The following is a 15695-nucleotide window of genomic DNA, read 5'->3' as shown; positions in this document are numbered from 1 at the left end:
TCACTGATCAAGTTTTCTTGCATAAAATGGTGTCACGTTCAGGTAGCTGATGCATAAATTCAGCCGTGGGCTTTCGCACAGGCTCGCTATCTTCTTCAAAGGCGACTGGAGTGACTGAAATATTTTAGTCATATACATTTCATTTGCCATATTGAATCAATATCAGGATAATAGAAGGTTAGACCAGAGAAGGGTATCGTGTCTTTGCGTTGATTGTAAATGTTGCGTTGGGTTCTACATGTCCTCGCAAGACGTACAGAATCAGCCATATCAGTTAAGTACTCAATCATTTCTCGAACAGCTTCATTGGCTGAGTTAGGGACGCGACCATTCAAAGCAAAGTAAGATGTGGTGCATGCTCTTTAAGCAACGAGTGTAAAGCGGCGGGATCCGTAGTTGAGCTGAATGGAGCATCGTATTACCCAAAACGGCTAGTCTACCCCGGACTCGACTCTTCTCTGCTCTCGTCATCATCCAACAAGAATCCGCCTCAGCTCCAAGCTTCACGTTTCAAAGCAGCACATCATGGCTCCCATTCCCCTCAGCACGGTCGACAGTACGTATACCCTGTTTTCAATCCAACTAATACTAAAATCTGCCTCAGCCGACCTGAAAGACGTAATCCAACACCTGTTCGAAATCCAATCCGCCGTCCACGGCTACCTCGGTCCCGAAACCCAACAAGAGCTCGTTCGCAAAATGTACCCTCCTTCCTATCCCTACCATCTTCCTCACCTGATATTTATAACTCTACTAACGGATTACGTGTTACGTGTATAGAAAAAACCTCACTCTCGCGCTCTCCACACTCAGCACACACACCTCCGATAATCACCCCGACGCACAATCCCAATCACCCGGAAACAGCAACGACCCTCCCATCCACAGCATCCAACTTCCCCCAGAGATCATTGACTACGTAGATGCAGCAAGGAATCCAGATATCTACACGAGAGAATTCGTCGAGCTGATCCAGCGCGGGAATCAAGATCTGAAGGGGAAGAAGGAGGCGTTTGGGAGTTTTCGGGATGTGTTGGCGAGGGAGATGAGGGGAGCGATGCCGGAGGTTAGGGGGGAGGTGGATAGAGTGGTTGCTTCGTTTGGTGGTGATGGGAATAATAATGGGGAGAGCAGGGGGGTAATGGCTAGTTCATTATAATGATGGTGATGATGACGATGGAATAGAGGGATAGAATTATATTGGGATGGAGTTTGGGGGTGGAGTTATTTTTGCTTGCTTGCTTTATTTTTGGGGTTAATATTATTATTATGAGTGATTTGTGATGATGGATGATGGAAGGAATGTGATGATCGGAATCCAATGCCGACTAGACTGAAACTCAAGTCAGCAAGCAAGTAATGAGTTCAGCCTTGTGTGTGGCAGTGGCTGCTGTTGCTGCTGCTGCTGCTACTGCCCCCTGGAGTTATTATTATCTCTTCAGACAAGGAGCAGAGGGATAAAAATAACATGATGAATGATTAAAATAAAATAATGGGGGGATAATGCACGTGGGGATGCAAGGACTGTTTTTTTCTCCTTTATTCTTCTCCTATATGATTTCATATGGAAGGGGAGTATAGCATAGCAGGTATGCCAACATAACCCTATCTAGTATCCACCTCAGAACGGAGTATCTCAGAGTTTAACACAACATTAACCAAACTAACAGGTTAAATGCTCAGCTGAACAATAATAATGACAACAGAGAGGACAGACTCCCCGCCCAGTAAACCAGGCGAAGGGCAACTGCAAATAACAATGCACCGCGTCACGCCGGCCCCCGCCCGTCAGCCGGGCACTGACTGCCTTTCAATGTCCCCAGACGGCAAGGATCTGAGCCCGACGACCTGTCATGATTCTTGATTCATTACATGTCGGGTAATTGCCCGCCTGCCCCGGATCCTGCATCGGCCTCTGCTTCTGTCTGTCTGTCTCTGTCTGCCTCTTGCTCTTGTTAGTTGCTCTCTCGTCTAGCCTTACTCGCTTAGTCTCGCTTCCTCTCTCCTCTTCTTCCTCCTTCTCTACTTCTGCTTCTTCCTCTTCCTCTCTTCTCTACTTCCCTTTTCTTCCTTCCCATCGTATATCGTCTCTCTGCAATGGCATCATGATCACCGGCCCTACCGCCTCCCCCGGCAATGGCGTGGTTGGGCCCTACTCAGGCAACAGCCTGGCCCTGCGCATCGTCATCGCTACCATGGCCGCTCTATCCTGGTATAATGCCATCGAACTGGTCATTCTCGTCTTTGTGACCTTTTCCCAGTTTCGCGGTCCCTACTTCTGGTCTCTTCTGATCTCCGCTCTCGGTCTGATTCCCTACTCGGCCGGCTTTTTGCTCAAATACTTCGCTCTCACGTCCGCTACCGCCCTCTCCATCACCCTCATTACCATCGGCTGGTACGCCATGGTAACCGGCCAATCCGTGGTGCTCTACTCGCGCCTGCATCTCGTCCTTCCCAATCCGAAGGTCCTCCGCCGCGTCCTCACCATGATCATCGTGGACGCTTTCCTCCTACACATCCCCACCTCCGTGCTCACCTATGGCTCCAACCTCTCCTCCCACCCAGCCATCTTCATCTCCGGCTACAACATCATGGAAAAGATCCAAATGACCGGCTTCTGTCTGCAAGAATTCATCCTCTCCGTCCTCTACATCTGGGAAACCATCCGCATGCTCCGCCTCGATCCCGACCGCGGCAAACGCAAAATCATGTACCAGCTCGTCGCCATCAACCTGATCATCATCGCTCTGGATTTGGGACTTCTCGTCATCGAATACCGCGACCTCTACATCCTCGAAACCATGATCAAACCCGTCATCTACAGCGTCAAACTCAAGCTCGAATTCGCCGTCCTCGGTAAACTCGTCCTTCTTGTCCGCAGCACTCACAACCTCACCTGGAAGCCTGATTCGCCGCTGTATGCTGCCACCTCGCCTGTCACTATCCCGCCGCAGATCCCGTGCCGCAACGGTGACATCGTTAACGGTAATTTCAACAACAACAATGACTTGCCCGATTTCGTCGATGCCACGCGCGTCCCCTCAGATCTCAACCACGCCGCGGCCGGCGCCGCACCCCGTCGACGGCCCCCGCCCCGCATGGACTCGGAGGAACTCTCCATCGCTATGTTCGAGCACTCCGAGAGCGGTGGTGCGGGGACGGGCAATATCCTGAAAAGTGGGATTGGTCGAGACCGAAGTTTTGACCGAGATAATGGCCATAGTCTGGATCTTCCACCCACAGGACACTCGAACGGCTCGCAATCGTGGAGTGGGGAGACGCAGACGAATAACTCCGCCACGGAGCGGGAATTAAGTCCGTTGGACTTTACCAAGCCGTTTGGAAGGCAGGATAGTAGGAGTAGTTTCTAAGCTGCTGTGACGATGATGATATTGATGATGATTATGGTTTGATGAATTGATGATTGCTTTTTTGTACAGTACTGACAACCCTTCTGGCTACTAACATTGTGTGTGCAATAGTTAGTAGTTGTTGTGGTTTGGTTTGGTTGCCTTAGCGGAGATACCCGATACGATACCCACTTTTGATTATCTTTACTTTTTAATATTTGCCGTGGGTGGGAATCGATCCATGGGACGGCGTTTATCTTTCTTTTTCACATATTAAAATTGAGTATATACTATGTACCGAAATACATAAAATGGAATTAGTCAAATAACTGCTCAACTTCGGTAAAATAGCCCATAAAATGAGTTCTGTTGATTAGGGAAGGTAAAGCGATGACCGGCAACCGGCACGAAATCCCACAGTCGAAAGAAGTAAGTGAGTCATTTCTCCCCACCAATCAGAAAAATTATCATTTTGGTTGATAATCTCACTGGCCCAACACGGAGTAAAGTACTTAGCAGTGTAGTGGGTAAATGGTTAGGGTTAGTAATTACCCCTCATTTCTCCATGAATGATAATCATTGATTCAGAGAGAGGGAGAGAGTGTGTGTCCACTTGGTTCCCGTTCTTGTTTCTTGTGCTATGGTACACTTTACCTCTTTGGGATTGCGGGTTGAGTTGGTTTGGGTTGGGTTGGTTAGGTGTTCACCGACTTTTTTTGTGGGTGAGTAGGTTGGTAGTGTGGATGTGGAGGTGAGGTGAGGTGGATGGATGGTTGTTGGGAGTAAGTTCTTACGCCGATGGTTTTTGGGTTTAGGTTTGTATTTGGTTTAAGGTTTGGTTTCTTTGTTTGAGTGGGCTGGTGGGTGGGTTGTTGGTGCTTGGTTATTTTTACACAGGTAGTGGAGTGGTGGTTGTGGTAGGTGTGGTGGATTTGATAATGTGGATGTGGAAGTGGGCATTAGGGAGGGCTTGTAGAGATAATGGGGGTATGGTTGGGATGAGGTATCATTCAATCTCATACGTTAGAATTCATGATTGATAGTAGAGAGCAGAAGACGCCGTTTCGAATGGTCATTAGTATTCTATATGCACGCTATTGCGGTGTAGATATTGTCTATCTATGATAAGATTTGTGGAAGCGGGCTAGGTTTGAGGTGAATAGTAGTGGTATATTGTTGTGTATACATAATAGGTAGAAGTAGTTATACTCATTTTAGTCAAGTTTTGCAATGTAATCTGCTTTACCCGATGGCTAATACCTACATATGAGGTTATGACTATTGTGCATTCAAGATGCATGTGTGCTTGAAGAGTTGTGAAACGGTGAAATTGAGATATTCCCATTACGCATACATGCGTTTGAATTATCTTGTCTGTGTCTTTCTGATTGTTAAATGAAGACTGATTGTTCACTAAGCGCAGTATAACATGAATTGATGGGCTCATTTCCCGCTCGTTATGAGTCAGCTGTTGAAGTTATACAGAGAAGAGAAATGATTTTTCTTGTTTAGGCTTAGGTGGGATAATATAGGCTTGGATAGACACTTACTTAGGTGAGTACCTCCACGGTTATAGGACATCGTACCTTAGTAACGTCATGGGAATTGTAGGGAGGAAGGTAATAGATATCATCCTTGGTTGTCAATTCATCAACTGCCAAACTGCTCGCAAAGAAGATTGGCAATCAATGTGATCTATATAAAGCAGTAATTATTCCATTATATGGACTCAGACAGCACCTCAGTGCGTACTTATCTCCTGATGAAAATCTACCTCTCCAAACATTTCATACCAGTATGAAGTTCCGAAATTTAGGCGACGCAGAAATCCAGTCATGAAGCTCGACCCTTCCTATAGTCACTCGTCGACTGAGTCCATCTCGAGTTTCGACAATCAATACATCGACCAAAAATATGAGACCTTTGCCATCGAAAGAGCAGAGTACGCTTCCCTCCGGATCATACCATCGACCCTGTTTGTCTCGATTATCATATCCGCAATGGAAGTAGTACTGATGGCTCATTGAAAGAGCAAGCACATTCAATTTAGTATCATGATCCGTGCTGTAATCGTGGTCCAGAAATTGCCAATGGGCAGGGTGAGAGTGTATCCACAGGTCTACCCTGTCATCACGCATTCCGTGCAATATTACTTGTACAAACCGTCTTGCAAAAAAAAATTCGTTCTTGTTGTCTTCCCACTGGATCATTCGAGCTTCAAGGGACTGGGTATGCGCCAGCAATGCCCCCGGCTGATTTGCATGTTCCATGTAAGACGAGGAAAATATATTTTCGATATCCTCCTCCCCCTGCAAATATGCTAACCCAAGCGCCTCCTCGTTAAGCTTATCAAATGATGCCCATCCGGATTTGAGAAGGGCCCGATACTCTTGCCAGGTGGTGCTGACATTCAGAATTGGCGGTAATGGCCTTGGAAAGCAACCTTCCTTCCACGCCAATACGATACCAAGTTCTCGAACCCAGCCGTCCTCCTTGTCCCGCGACAGTTGTCGATTATGAGGCCAAATGATGTGCACCGTTTCGTTAGTCCTGGAAGATGGGGTACCCCACACACCTAGTAATGATGTATGGGTGCTTTCGATCATGTGCAAGTAAACGGGCCCCATTACAGAAGACCAAGACCAGGTCGGAAAAATATCCCCTGTTTCTGTACGCCTGGCCACAGGTGTTTCATGGGCTGACATTTTATAGAGATCCCAGAGCATACCCCTCACGAATTCACAGTACGGTAGGCCAAAGTAATGCTCCGTCCCATATTTCCAATGCATAATGCCAGAAAATGCCCTGAGGACATCAGAATTGATAGTAAAAGATCTAGATGAAAGTTCGTGCACAAGATTGTCGTATGTTGTGACCGGTGGGAACTGTAACTGCCTTGACGTCGACAGTGCAAATCTATCTTCCTGAGAAGCTTGGGAGCACTCGAAAAATACACCTGCATCTGTAAAGAACAACATCCTTGTAGATAGCATTGCCTCCTGAAATGTCCAGCCTCGGGATGCCCATTTCGATTTTTTGACAAGTGTAGGGAAACTATCTTCCATGGCTCTCATGCTCAGTCCGCATGCCTTATGAATGGTATGGCTTGCTCTTGCTTGCGAAACCCCGGGAAGACCATGATCCATAGTGACGCCTTCCAAATCCACTAAGGTGAGATAAGAATGGCTATATATGTCGCCCATGGCATTGATCTGTGAGGCTTTCACGGTGGTAGTTTCGTCTTGCACAATGCACAGTCTATCGATCCAGAGGTACCGTATCTTCAACTCGATGCATGCACGGATACTATCCTTAATGGTCGCCGGTATAGGGGTTTTGAACAGGTAACCCTCTTCCTCCAGTATTTTGATGGTACTTTTTGTTGCCAATGCGTTTTCATCAGCTGTGCTACCCCACACGTAGCTCAGAGTAGCATATCTGCAGGAAGGAGGAGCCATTACTACGCATCCTCGTTCCGTGTCAATAAGTCGAAATTCGTGTGGCGGTGAGTTTAGGAGCCCATTGTCGCATGAGCCCCCATGCTCTCTGTGGCAATTTTCTAGCCAGATGCGGACTGTGCTCCAGTCTACCATCGGCTGCTGCCATACTGTCCGTTTGGTGATGTCAAAAATCCCACCAATGCATTTAGCTTCAAAGCCTAAAGTATGTTAAAATCATAATTAGCTTACGCTTGAACCAATGACTGAGTATGATACAAACCTGCCTTGTAGAAGCTGAACTCCAAGTGTATATCCTTGTATTCAGGCCTAAAAGAAATGCTCATAATCCAATTTGAAATCGCGTTGCAACCTTTCAAGTACCCTTCTTGGACAACAATGCTGCAAAGTACACAATTTCCAGACCGCTGCCGTATTTCTTGAAAGGTCCCAAAGCTTAGCACAAGAACTTGTATGCCTTGAGTCATGTAATGATACAGGTGCCGCGGTCTAAGATGGTTGCAAAACCTGCAGAGCAAATCTTTGGGGACATCGTCGCAACTTGGGCATTGCTCATGGAAAAGAGAATGTCGAGCCTTTAGCATAGCATTAAATTCCCTTGGATTGTAATTATACCTTGTAATACTGAAATACCGATTGGACTCACGATAATCAAAACGTCGAAGACACGAACACAAGGAACACGTCCCAGTCTTTTCATTCACAACAGGCTGGCTCGTGGTTTTATCTTTGTCCGTGGTGTTCTTTCGACAGCATAGCGCACGCAGAAAAGCAGCCATGTTATGAAGGAAGAACCCTTCCAAGAGTGAAGATGCAACAAGTTGAGGCAGACAGACAAGCCTGTAGTCTGTTGCGAGGAGGCTGGGGTGGAGTTTATCTCCATTTCAATAAGAGATCTCTCTGCTGAGTTGGCAGAGCTGAAAGACAGGGATCAGCCTCAATGCATGAACCCCCACCTTTTAGGCGCCTGGGTGGTTGATCGAACTAATCATATCGCATGATGTGGCACTCGCGTGCTTAGTGCTGAATGGATCATCGACTCAAACGTAAGCATCGTGGATGAGCTGAAAGATCTCTGAAGGTGCTTGATTCTATTTTGATGACTTTCTGGTCATCGTAAGTGGCAGATATTGAAGAAGGTGAAGATGTGCAAGTCTCCGAGATTTATGGAGGAGACGAGAGGAAGAATAGAGGAAGGTGTAATCCACTGTATCACCTGATCCAACTGTCAGATAGGCTGCTTCTAGCATAGTATCCCCACCTCAATAGACATGGAACGTGTCAGTATCAGCGGTGCCTTGCACTGGTACAGCCTCAGCCTGTATCTTATGCGTTGCTTCGAAGTACCTCATATGCATGTAGTGTTATCACAACCTTCCTTTTGAATAACAATCCATGACCTAAGGCTAAAAAAAGCTGCTGAACTACTGATACCATCTACTTCATCCGTGTAGTTGAGAGATAACTCATTAACAAGTAATATGATACAGTCTCAATCTCTGTATTCACCAATCAATCAAATCATGAACGCCTTGCATACCGGATGCATCCCAGCGCCTACAATTTCACTAGAATCAAAGTCCCGGAGACACCAAGCCAGACCACTAAATACACGGCAGCCGCCAAAGAAAAGAAGCATCACAAGAAATGTCGCAGTAAGTACCATGCGTCCAACGCTCAGAAATGCAATCAATGTTAGTCTCATTCGATTTAGCCACGGTTCTTCGGCTGCGCCAGCATGTTCAAGCGGCTGACGCTCAACACGCCCCGGTTGCGTGCGCGCACACTGGCCGGGGTGCTGATGCGTGGAGTGCTCATGCGGCTGGTCGTCACCGACCGGAGGGGAGTGTGCGAGCGAGGCTTGGTGGGGCTGGGAGTCGCGGCTTTGGTTGGGCTAGGGGCCGCAGCCTTGCGGGCACTCAAAATGGGCGCCTTGATCGGAGAGGGCGAGGTCATTTTCATTCGTTTAGCACTGCGCGCGTCCGCGGTTGTGTCGACAGGCGGCACATTCTCAGTGTCGGTCTCATCCTCGAGGGCAGCGCGGTTTCTCTTCTTCTGGCCGATGCCATGAGGGACACCTGCGACCTCAGGGAGATCATTAGTCTTGGTGTCTTCACCACTCTCACGGGTCCTCTTCTTGTGGCCGATTCCGTGCGGCACGCCTGCAACCTCAGGCAGAGGGTTGGCATGGACATCTGACGGGCGGACATGGCGGATGGTAGGGGTTGTCGCTTGGGCGGGAGACTTGGCGTTGACCCTGTTCTGCTCCGGAGTCAACACCGGCAGTGTGGGATAGACAACATCGGAAATGGTCCGCGAGGGACTGGCAACCGGAACTTTCGATGGAGATGGCGAGAACATAACCTCCTCGTGGCGGGCCTTCACACTAGGAGTGAACTCCACGCGCTTCTTGGGCGACGGCGTCTGCGCAGGCTCCTCCGTGGTGCCTCGCGATCCGAACAGCAGGTTCGAGGTAAAGTCTGGAGCAGCCACGTGGGTGCCCGCGGCAATCTTAGCAGGATCCTTAGAGAACAAAGGCTGGTGGCGGCGGAGGATCGACTTCAGGTTACCCAAAGTGGGCAAGTTGCTCTTCAGCCGAGGGTTGAACTCTGTCTGAGGCGTGCGCGGCACATCGGCCGGCTTCGCAGCTGGAGACCGGACGAGCGACGGGATCATCGAGGTGCGGGGCGGCTTTGCGGTGACGGACGAAGCACGCGCCGCAGAGGACCGCGTCGGGGTCATCAACGAGCTGCGCACTGTAGATCTGGGCCGGGGTTGCACAGGCTTGGGAGGGCTGGCTGCAGCGGGACGACGCGTCGATGCATCATCGGCCTTGTCGTGCTTGACGCGTTTGTTGCTAGCAGGGGCAGCAAGGGCAGGTGATGGACGTGCAATCTTGGATGGTGATGGCGAGTTGCGGTCCGAATCGTCCAAACGCGCCTTGGAGTTGGTTCTCTTGAGTGACTTGACCACTGGCTGGAAGCGTCCCGGGGTGGCACGGAAAGCCGACGCGTGACCAGCAATGGAGTCCATCTTCTTGAATTCGGCCATGTGCACATCGCTGAAGCGGCTGGCCTTGCCCTTGGGCTGCACGATCTTCCGGTCCGCTGCCTCGGCGCGGTTCTGGTCGGGTTCCAGGGTCATCTGGGCTTTAATCTTAGCAGCATCCTCGCGCACGGTCTCCATGAGCTTCTTCGCCTCGTCACTGAGCTGCGAGTCGCAGGAAAACTTGAACTCGAACGCGGGTGTGCCGTAGTAAGGAGCGGGTGAGGCCTTGGCTTTGGTAGGGGTGTTGTCGGCGAGGGTGTCCTTGATCACCTTGCCTTCGGCATCCTTCTTGATGGGCTTGAAGCCCAGGATCAGACCGGAGTCTGCCTGTTTGGTGGTGCTCTGGCGGACCTTGCTGGGGTGCATTTCTTGGTGGGACGGACGCACGAGGGTGCTGGAGGGAGTTCTGGTGGGTGTGCTTTTGTGGACGGGCGTGCTTCTGTGGACGGGTGTGTTCTTCTGGACTGGCGTATTTCTGTTGACAGGCGTGCCCTTGAGAGTGGGGATAGATTTTTTAGGAGTCGATAGCTTCAAAGCAGGTTCAGGTATAGCCTTGGTAATAGGTCTCTTTTCAGTCTCAGCAGCAGCGGGCTCAGCCATAACCTTGGGAGTAGGCTCCTTTTCAGTCTCAGCAACAACTGGTTCAGTCGCATCCGTCTTGGACTGAGACTCAGCGATCGCCGGAGTCACCTCAGCAACAGGCTCTTTAACTTCAACCTTGGACTTTCTCTTAGACGCGGTCTCAGTCTTGGTCCTCTTCCGCGACCGCTGCACGGGGGCATCCTTAGCAGCATCAGCTGGCTCCTCGTGCTCCACGACGGGAGGCAATCTTTCCGGCTGTTTGCCGAGACGAGCCATGGTTGTGTCGATTTCGGACGTGTTCTCGGAGTTGTTGTGATTGTTCGTGTCGCAGGGGGCGTTGTTGTTAGTGACGACGGGGTCGGCAGGGGCCTCAGGCTCCTTAAGGTCGAGTCAGTGAATGTCATGCAAGGGCGCGAGCAGCCCATCGGAATGGAGGCTGAGTGGGATGGGTGGTGTGCTCACCTCGGTGGCCTGGCGGCTGCGCAGGCGGGCGGACCGTCGAACCGCCATGGTGGTGGTCAATGTGTATCGGGTGACGTTGGAATTGGGTATCGAGATGTCGAAGAATTGGATTGTGTGGGGGGATGGATCATTGATTAAATGAATGCAGGGCGAAGGCGAGATTCAAGAATAAACAAACACCCGCAGGCGGTGAGCTGACGTCAGGGCTTAGCTAAGCGTGTTGTGTTGTGCATGAGCTAGTTATCACATCAACTATATCGTCCATCATCATTAATTTGAAACACTATCTACTTTTACTCCTTACAGTCCATTCTACCATTACTTACAGTCTACTCTACAGCCCAAATGGATACGTCTCCTCCGTACCCATCGCCGTCCGCGGCTGCACCCTTTCCAACGGCTTAACCGCCTCGGTACTATCGAACCAGACATACGCATCGAACTGGTTCTGCAGATCAGCCTGCGAGTAATGCGACATGCGCTCAGTATCAGGCCGATAAATGACGCCAATGAATCTCTCCAACCGCTGATCCTCCGCAGCCATGAGGCTCCTCAACTCCGGACTCATTCTCGTCGGCCTCAAATCCAACAAGAAGCTCTCAATGCCCGTCTGATGCGCCAACCACTCCCAACTATCCGGTCTCGACGGCTTGACCTTCATAATCTCCATATCTTCATCCCACTCATGCGCAGCCGCCACAGTCCCGGTATGTGTCCCACAGCCGATCAGCGCAACCTTATCCCGACCGAACTGCTCGCGACATAGTTGCCCGATATTCACCTCATTGCGCCGACTGCCCATGCTCGTGTATCGCGCATCCCCACAATGCGAATTATGCGCCCACACCACTGCCTTACTGCCTGGGGGCTTGTGACGAAGGATGCGCCGTAGCGTATCCACCATGTGCGTATCTCGCAGCGTCCATGACGACGCAGAGCTATAATACATAGCCTTGTAGTATCTCTCTGCGTCACGCACTAAATACGCGTTCTGCTGACTACTATGCGACTCTTCGCCATTATGCGGATCTTCTTCCGCATACTGCAGTCGTTTTCGCAGCAGGTCGCGCAGCATGTCCACGACTCCCTTTTCGCAGTCCGCCAAGCCGCGCAACGCCGCGAGTCCGTATGCCGTCGGATCATCCACCCACGGCTGCAAACAGCCATAGCGACGACGCGCCAGTTTTCCTGCCTCTGGGTCCAGGCGGTCGAGGTAATCTACGACGGCGCGGATGGATGCCCCCATGCTGTACAGATCGAGGCCGTAGAATCCAGCCTTCTGGTGATCAGGTAGATTGGCGTTGTGGTCGCGCATCCACTCGACTAGGTCTTGCATTTCGCGATTGCGCCACATCCAAGTTGGGAATCGCTGAAAGGGTTCGTCCTTGTCATTTGTGAGGTGGGCTTGGGGGCCGGGGCGTTGGCGCACATAGCGGTCGATGGCTTCAGCGTCAGGCCAGTCGGCTTCGACGGCGACGGTTGTGAAGCCATGGTGCTCGATTAGACGCTTTGTGATCTCGGCGCGGGCGGCGTAGAACTCGGAGGTGCCGTGGCTGCCGTCGCCGAGGAGGACGACGCGGTAGTTGGCGAAGCTGTCGAAGTGGGAGGCGAAGTTGGGGTCGTGGATGGGGGGGAGGGGACGGGCGGCGGTGGCGAGGAGGTTTTGAAGGGACATATTCTTCTTTCTTTTGGAAAGGAATTTGAACATAGATTATACCAGTACGGTATGTATGATACTGTGGTTAGTCCATGATGGTTGTAGTTGATGAGTACCGGGATGTACGAGACTGCAGTATAATAGATGTGGTTAGGGTTAGATGAGATCACCTCCCGCTCATGATGACTTCACTGCATAGACATCAAACGTACAATAACTGAGCTCTTCTGCCGAACAAATCAATTCATTTCATGCTAGTTTCAGTAAGAACTCCAACTCTGATTTGACCCTAACAGCTCCTAGCAGTCTCCCCGTTTCCATACCACTATACCTCCATACATTTGTCCCTATCTACATAAACACCCACACCTATACTATACCACCCTCACCACCACCCCATCTATACACCTCCCATCACAACCACAACCACCAACATGCCCCCACCAACCCCCACCCCCCAAACCCTCACCCACTTCCTCCGCGCCCAAACCACCCTCTACGGCCCCTCCATAACCACCACCCCCTCCCCCAGCACCTGGACCCCACCCCCCTCCTCCGGGGGCCACCTCGGCCGGTACCTCTGGACGGACGCCATCGGCGTCCTAAACTTCCTCACCCTACACCGAATCCACCCCAATCCCCCCAGCAAAAACCACTACCTAACGCTCGCCTCCCAACTCATCACCTCCGTGCACAACACCCTCGGCCGGACGCGCGATCCTCCCCACCCCCTCCTCCCCGGCGCATCCCCATCCCACCCGCTCGCCGGCGGCCTCCGCATCGGCAAACCCTCAGCAACAGGCCACGACTGCGACGGCCAATACCACCATTACCTGACGCTGTGGATGTTCGCGCTGAACCGGATGAGCGTGGCGAGCGGCGAGGGGAAGTGGAATAAGCTGGCGGTGGAGTTGGGCAGGGCGATACATCCGCATTTCTTCATCAGAGGGGTGGATGGGAGGAGGTTGGATCGGATGGTGTGGAAATTGGATACGGAGTTGAGGAGGGTGCTGGTTGGGAGTGAGGGGAATTTGGACCCTGTTGATGGGTTTGTGGTTTTTAGGGTGGTTAGGGCTTATGAGTTGGCCTGTGGCGGTGGAGGGGAGGGGGTGTTGGAGGAGGAGATTGAGGATTATAGGAGGGTGATGAGACGGAAGGGGAGGCAGAGGGTTAGTGATGATTTGTTGGATTTGGGGATGGGGTTGTGGACGGCGCATCTTGTTGAGGGGGAGGAGGAGGAGTGGGCCGGGGAGTTGTTGGGGAAGGGGGTCGAGAGGGTTTGTATGTTCATTCCTTCTCTCTCTTTCTTATTCTATTCATGGTGTGGATGGTGGTGGCTGACGATGTTGTAGATGATCTGTTTGAGATTAAGCGCTATCTACAGCGTGATCCGCGGTATCGGTTGGCGTTCAGGGAGTTTGGCGCCGCGATGGGTATCAAGTGTGTTGCGGAGCAGCTGGCCGAGAAGGATACTGCGGTCGATTTGAAGGTGTATGCGGATCATATTGTGGATTTCTGGGCCCCGTATATGGCTGGCGAGGAGGAGGAGGATGATATTGAGGATTTGAGGCCCATTACGCAGGTGATGTATGCGGCGGCGTTGATTCCGGGAGGTGAGTTTATTCCGGTTCTCTTGAAAGGTAGTGATTGGGCTAATTGGTAGCTTTCTGTCGGGGCTTCTTCGACAATGAGCCTGTTGTACCGCCGGTGCTTAATGTGTATTAAGGTAAGAAATGTATTCATCGTGTACTATACTCTACACCATCTATCATGCCGTAATCATATCATGTATACTCAAACACCCGGCAAGCCTACCACATTCCTCCACGGCAAGACCCGTCGAGGCAAGATGTAGATCGTATAAACCGTGCCGAGGGCGATCAACAGCCCCGTCAACTACAATCATCAGCATCATCGTCATCATCATCACTTCACCCCCAATCAGACAGCAACATACCTTCTCAAACCACGTATGGAACCAAATACCCGTCATCAACAACATCCACCACCCTAACCCAGCAACCGCCCAAGCAAACCTGCCAGACCAAACCCTCACGACATCCACCTCCTCACTCACCTCCTTCTCCGCCTCCCCATTCCCATTCACATTCACACTCACACCGCCCTTCCCCCAACCCTGACTCCCCCCTACCAACTCAAACACAACCAACGACGTCGCCAACACCAACAAGAACACATGTCCACTAACATCATGACCACCCCTCCACGCCCCACCCGCATGTTTACACGCCGCAGCCGTCAACAGCGTTTTGACATCCGCCGCGGCGGGCTCGTTCTCCGCCAACGGCACCGCCCGCTCACACTTCCCGCCCGTCAGCACAAAGCTGCGATCAATAATCGGCGGGCCGAAGAACCATTGCGTCGTGAGATACCACACTGTCGTGGCGAGGGCGTAGCGGAGGACGGCCTGGCCAGTGCGTCGGGCGCGGTGGCTAGCGGCGAGGGTGTAGGCGGGCTGGGAGAGCAGGATGAAAGCGAGAGCGGCGGTGGTCCAGAGCCAGCCGACTTTGACGAAGTATAGATTGAAGATGTTGTCTTTGCGGGCGAAGTAGTTGACGGGGCGCGGCGGAGGAAAGGAGAGGTTGAGGTCTGACGCGATGGACGGGGCTAGGGGCTCAACGTGGGGGCGGAGGGTGCTGGAGCCGTCGTCGCGCGTGCCTTGTGCGGTGGGAGAGAGGACGGAGAAGAGTGAGCCCACGATTAGGGTCGCTGGGTAGATGAGGAGCGCTGTTATGGGTGGTTGGAAGGGTCGTATCGCTGGGGCTGGAGGGTCGGGAGAGGGCATTGTTGCTAGTGTGTCCAGGCAGGTGTATATATGTCGTTATTGTGGTGTATATATTGAACAGGAGTAGAGTGTTATAGTAATCGGCTGTTGTAGAGGCAATTGGCAATGGTCGCTGGATTAAGCGGAGGAAGAAGGCTGAAGAGGAAAAGAAGAAAGACTGGCGAAGTCGGCAGCGGATGACGTCGCTTGGTTTCCGGCCCAACTAGCGCCACTCTTCCTACCATGTGTCAGATCGCTTGTATCATCATCTACACGCTACTACGCAATACACATTCTACATCTGCATCTACAGTGGTCTTGCTATTGGCATAAATCATTAATTCATATACCAT

The 15695-nt window shown here is 51.4% G+C and overlaps 7 protein-coding genes across 7 annotated transcripts; 3 read left to right on the top strand and 4 right to left on the bottom strand.

Annotated features, from left to right (window-relative positions):
* The first annotated feature begins 484 nt into the window (after positions 1 to 484).
* On the top strand, positions 485 to 1619 carry nut2 (mediator complex subunit NUT2). The gene is made up of 3 exons (XM_025622581.1): positions 485 to 556; positions 605 to 701; positions 781 to 1619. Exons 1-3 carry the CDS (start codon positions 526 to 528, stop codon positions 1157 to 1159), a joined length of 507 nt encoding a protein of 168 aa, XP_025483383.1. The 5' UTR covers positions 485 to 525; the 3' UTR covers positions 1160 to 1619.
* Positions 1620 to 1730: 111 nt separating this feature from the next.
* Positions 1731 to 3634, top strand: BO87DRAFT_373555 (uncharacterized protein). Its single transcript, XM_025622580.1, has one exon. It carries the CDS (start codon positions 2106 to 2108, stop codon positions 3369 to 3371), a length of 1266 nt encoding a protein of 421 aa, XP_025483382.1. The 5' UTR covers positions 1731 to 2105; the 3' UTR covers positions 3372 to 3634.
* A 1357-nt stretch (positions 3635 to 4991) lies between these two features.
* BO87DRAFT_327740 (HET domain-containing protein) lies at positions 4992 to 7947 on the bottom strand. Its single transcript, XM_025620192.1, has 2 exons — positions 7071 to 7947; positions 4992 to 7008 (listed from the first exon to the last, which is right to left on the bottom strand). The coding sequence occupies exons 1-2, from the start codon at positions 7585 to 7587 to the stop codon at positions 5138 to 5140; spliced, it is 2388 nt and encodes a 795-aa protein (XP_025483381.1). The 5' UTR covers positions 7588 to 7947; the 3' UTR covers positions 4992 to 5137.
* Positions 7948 to 8267: 320 nt separating this feature from the next.
* BO87DRAFT_373553 (uncharacterized protein) lies at positions 8268 to 11021 on the bottom strand. Its single transcript, XM_025622579.1, has 2 exons — positions 10901 to 11021; positions 8268 to 10816 (listed from the first exon to the last, which is right to left on the bottom strand). The coding sequence occupies exons 1-2, from the start codon at positions 10946 to 10948 to the stop codon at positions 8519 to 8521; spliced, it is 2346 nt and encodes a 781-aa protein (XP_025483380.1). The 5' UTR covers positions 10949 to 11021; the 3' UTR covers positions 8268 to 8518.
* Positions 11022 to 11120: 99 nt separating this feature from the next.
* On the bottom strand, positions 11121 to 12599 carry BO87DRAFT_327734 (putative erythromycin esterase). Its single transcript, XM_025620191.1, has one exon. The coding sequence runs from the start codon at positions 12573 to 12575 to the stop codon at positions 11235 to 11237; it is 1341 nt and encodes a 446-aa protein (XP_025483379.1). The 5' UTR covers positions 12576 to 12599; the 3' UTR covers positions 11121 to 11234.
* A 392-nt stretch (positions 12600 to 12991) lies between these two features.
* BO87DRAFT_448528 (uncharacterized protein) lies at positions 12992 to 14220 on the top strand (the record flags this gene model as incomplete). The annotated part of the gene is made up of 2 exons (XM_025628301.1): positions 12992 to 13838; positions 13910 to 14220. The coding sequence occupies 2 exons, from the start codon at positions 12992 to 12994 to the stop codon at positions 14218 to 14220; spliced, it is 1158 nt and encodes a 385-aa protein (XP_025483378.1).
* A 72-nt stretch (positions 14221 to 14292) lies between these two features.
* On the bottom strand, positions 14293 to 15486 carry BO87DRAFT_413279 (putative inositol phospholipid biosynthesis protein Scs3). The gene is made up of 2 exons (XM_025626565.1): positions 14515 to 15486; positions 14293 to 14453 (listed from the first exon to the last, which is right to left on the bottom strand). Exons 1-2 carry the CDS (start codon positions 15361 to 15363, stop codon positions 14352 to 14354), a joined length of 951 nt encoding a protein of 316 aa, XP_025483377.1. The 5' UTR covers positions 15364 to 15486; the 3' UTR covers positions 14293 to 14351.
* Between the last annotated feature and the right edge of the window lie 209 nt (positions 15487 to 15695).

This window comes from Aspergillus neoniger (assembly GCF_003184625.1).
Source record: "Aspergillus neoniger CBS 115656 unplaced genomic scaffold BO87scaffold_5, whole genome shotgun sequence".
Taxonomy (NCBI): Eukaryota; Fungi; Ascomycota; class Eurotiomycetes; order Eurotiales; family Aspergillaceae; genus Aspergillus; species Aspergillus neoniger.
Note: the sequence above shows the minus strand (reverse complement) of the source record. Positions and strands in the feature narration are given on the sequence as shown.

What these genes read in the sequence shown, in the direction of transcription:
- nut2 (XM_025622581.1), top strand. Translation starts at nt 526, where the DNA reads ATGGCTCCCATTCCCCTCAGCACGGTCGACA. An exon ending in TCCCCTCAGCACGGTCGACA is followed by an intron (nt 557 to 604) that starts GTACGTATACCC and finishes AATCTGCCTCAG; the next exon opens with CCGACCTGAAAGACGTAATC. An exon ending in CAAGAGCTCGTTCGCAAAAT is followed by an intron (nt 702 to 780) that starts GTACCCTCCTTC and finishes TTACGTGTATAG; the next exon opens with AAAAAACCTCACTCTCGCGC.
- BO87DRAFT_373555 (XM_025622580.1), top strand. Translation starts at nt 2,106, where the DNA reads ATGATCACCGGCCCTACCGCCTCCCCCGGCAATGGCGTGGTTGGGCCC.
- BO87DRAFT_327740 (XM_025620192.1), bottom strand. Translation starts at nt 7,587, where the DNA reads ATGGCTGCTTTTCTGCGTGCGCTATGCTGTCGAAAGAACACCACGGAC. An exon ending in GTTCAGCTTCTACAAGGCAG is followed by an intron (nt 7,009 to 7,070) that starts GTTTGTATCATA and finishes AACATACTTTAG; the next exon opens with GCTTTGAAGCTAAATGCATT.
- BO87DRAFT_373553 (XM_025622579.1), bottom strand. Translation starts at nt 10,948, where the DNA reads ATGGCGGTTCGACGGTCCGCCCGCCTGCGCAGCCGCCAGGCCACCGAG. An exon ending in GCAGCCGCCAGGCCACCGAG is followed by an intron (nt 10,817 to 10,900) that starts GTGAGCACACCA and finishes CTCGACCTTAAG; the next exon opens with GAGCCTGAGGCCCCTGCCGA.
- BO87DRAFT_327734 (XM_025620191.1), bottom strand. Translation starts at nt 12,575, where the DNA reads ATGTCCCTTCAAAACCTCCTCGCCACCGCCGCCCGTCCCCTCCCCCCC.
- BO87DRAFT_413279 (XM_025626565.1), bottom strand. Translation starts at nt 15,363, where the DNA reads ATGCCCTCTCCCGACCCTCCAGCCCCAGCGATACGACCCTTCCAACCA. An exon ending in TCCATACGTGGTTTGAGAAG is followed by an intron (nt 14,454 to 14,514) that starts GTATGTTGCTGT and finishes TGATGATTGTAG; the next exon opens with TTGACGGGGCTGTTGATCGC.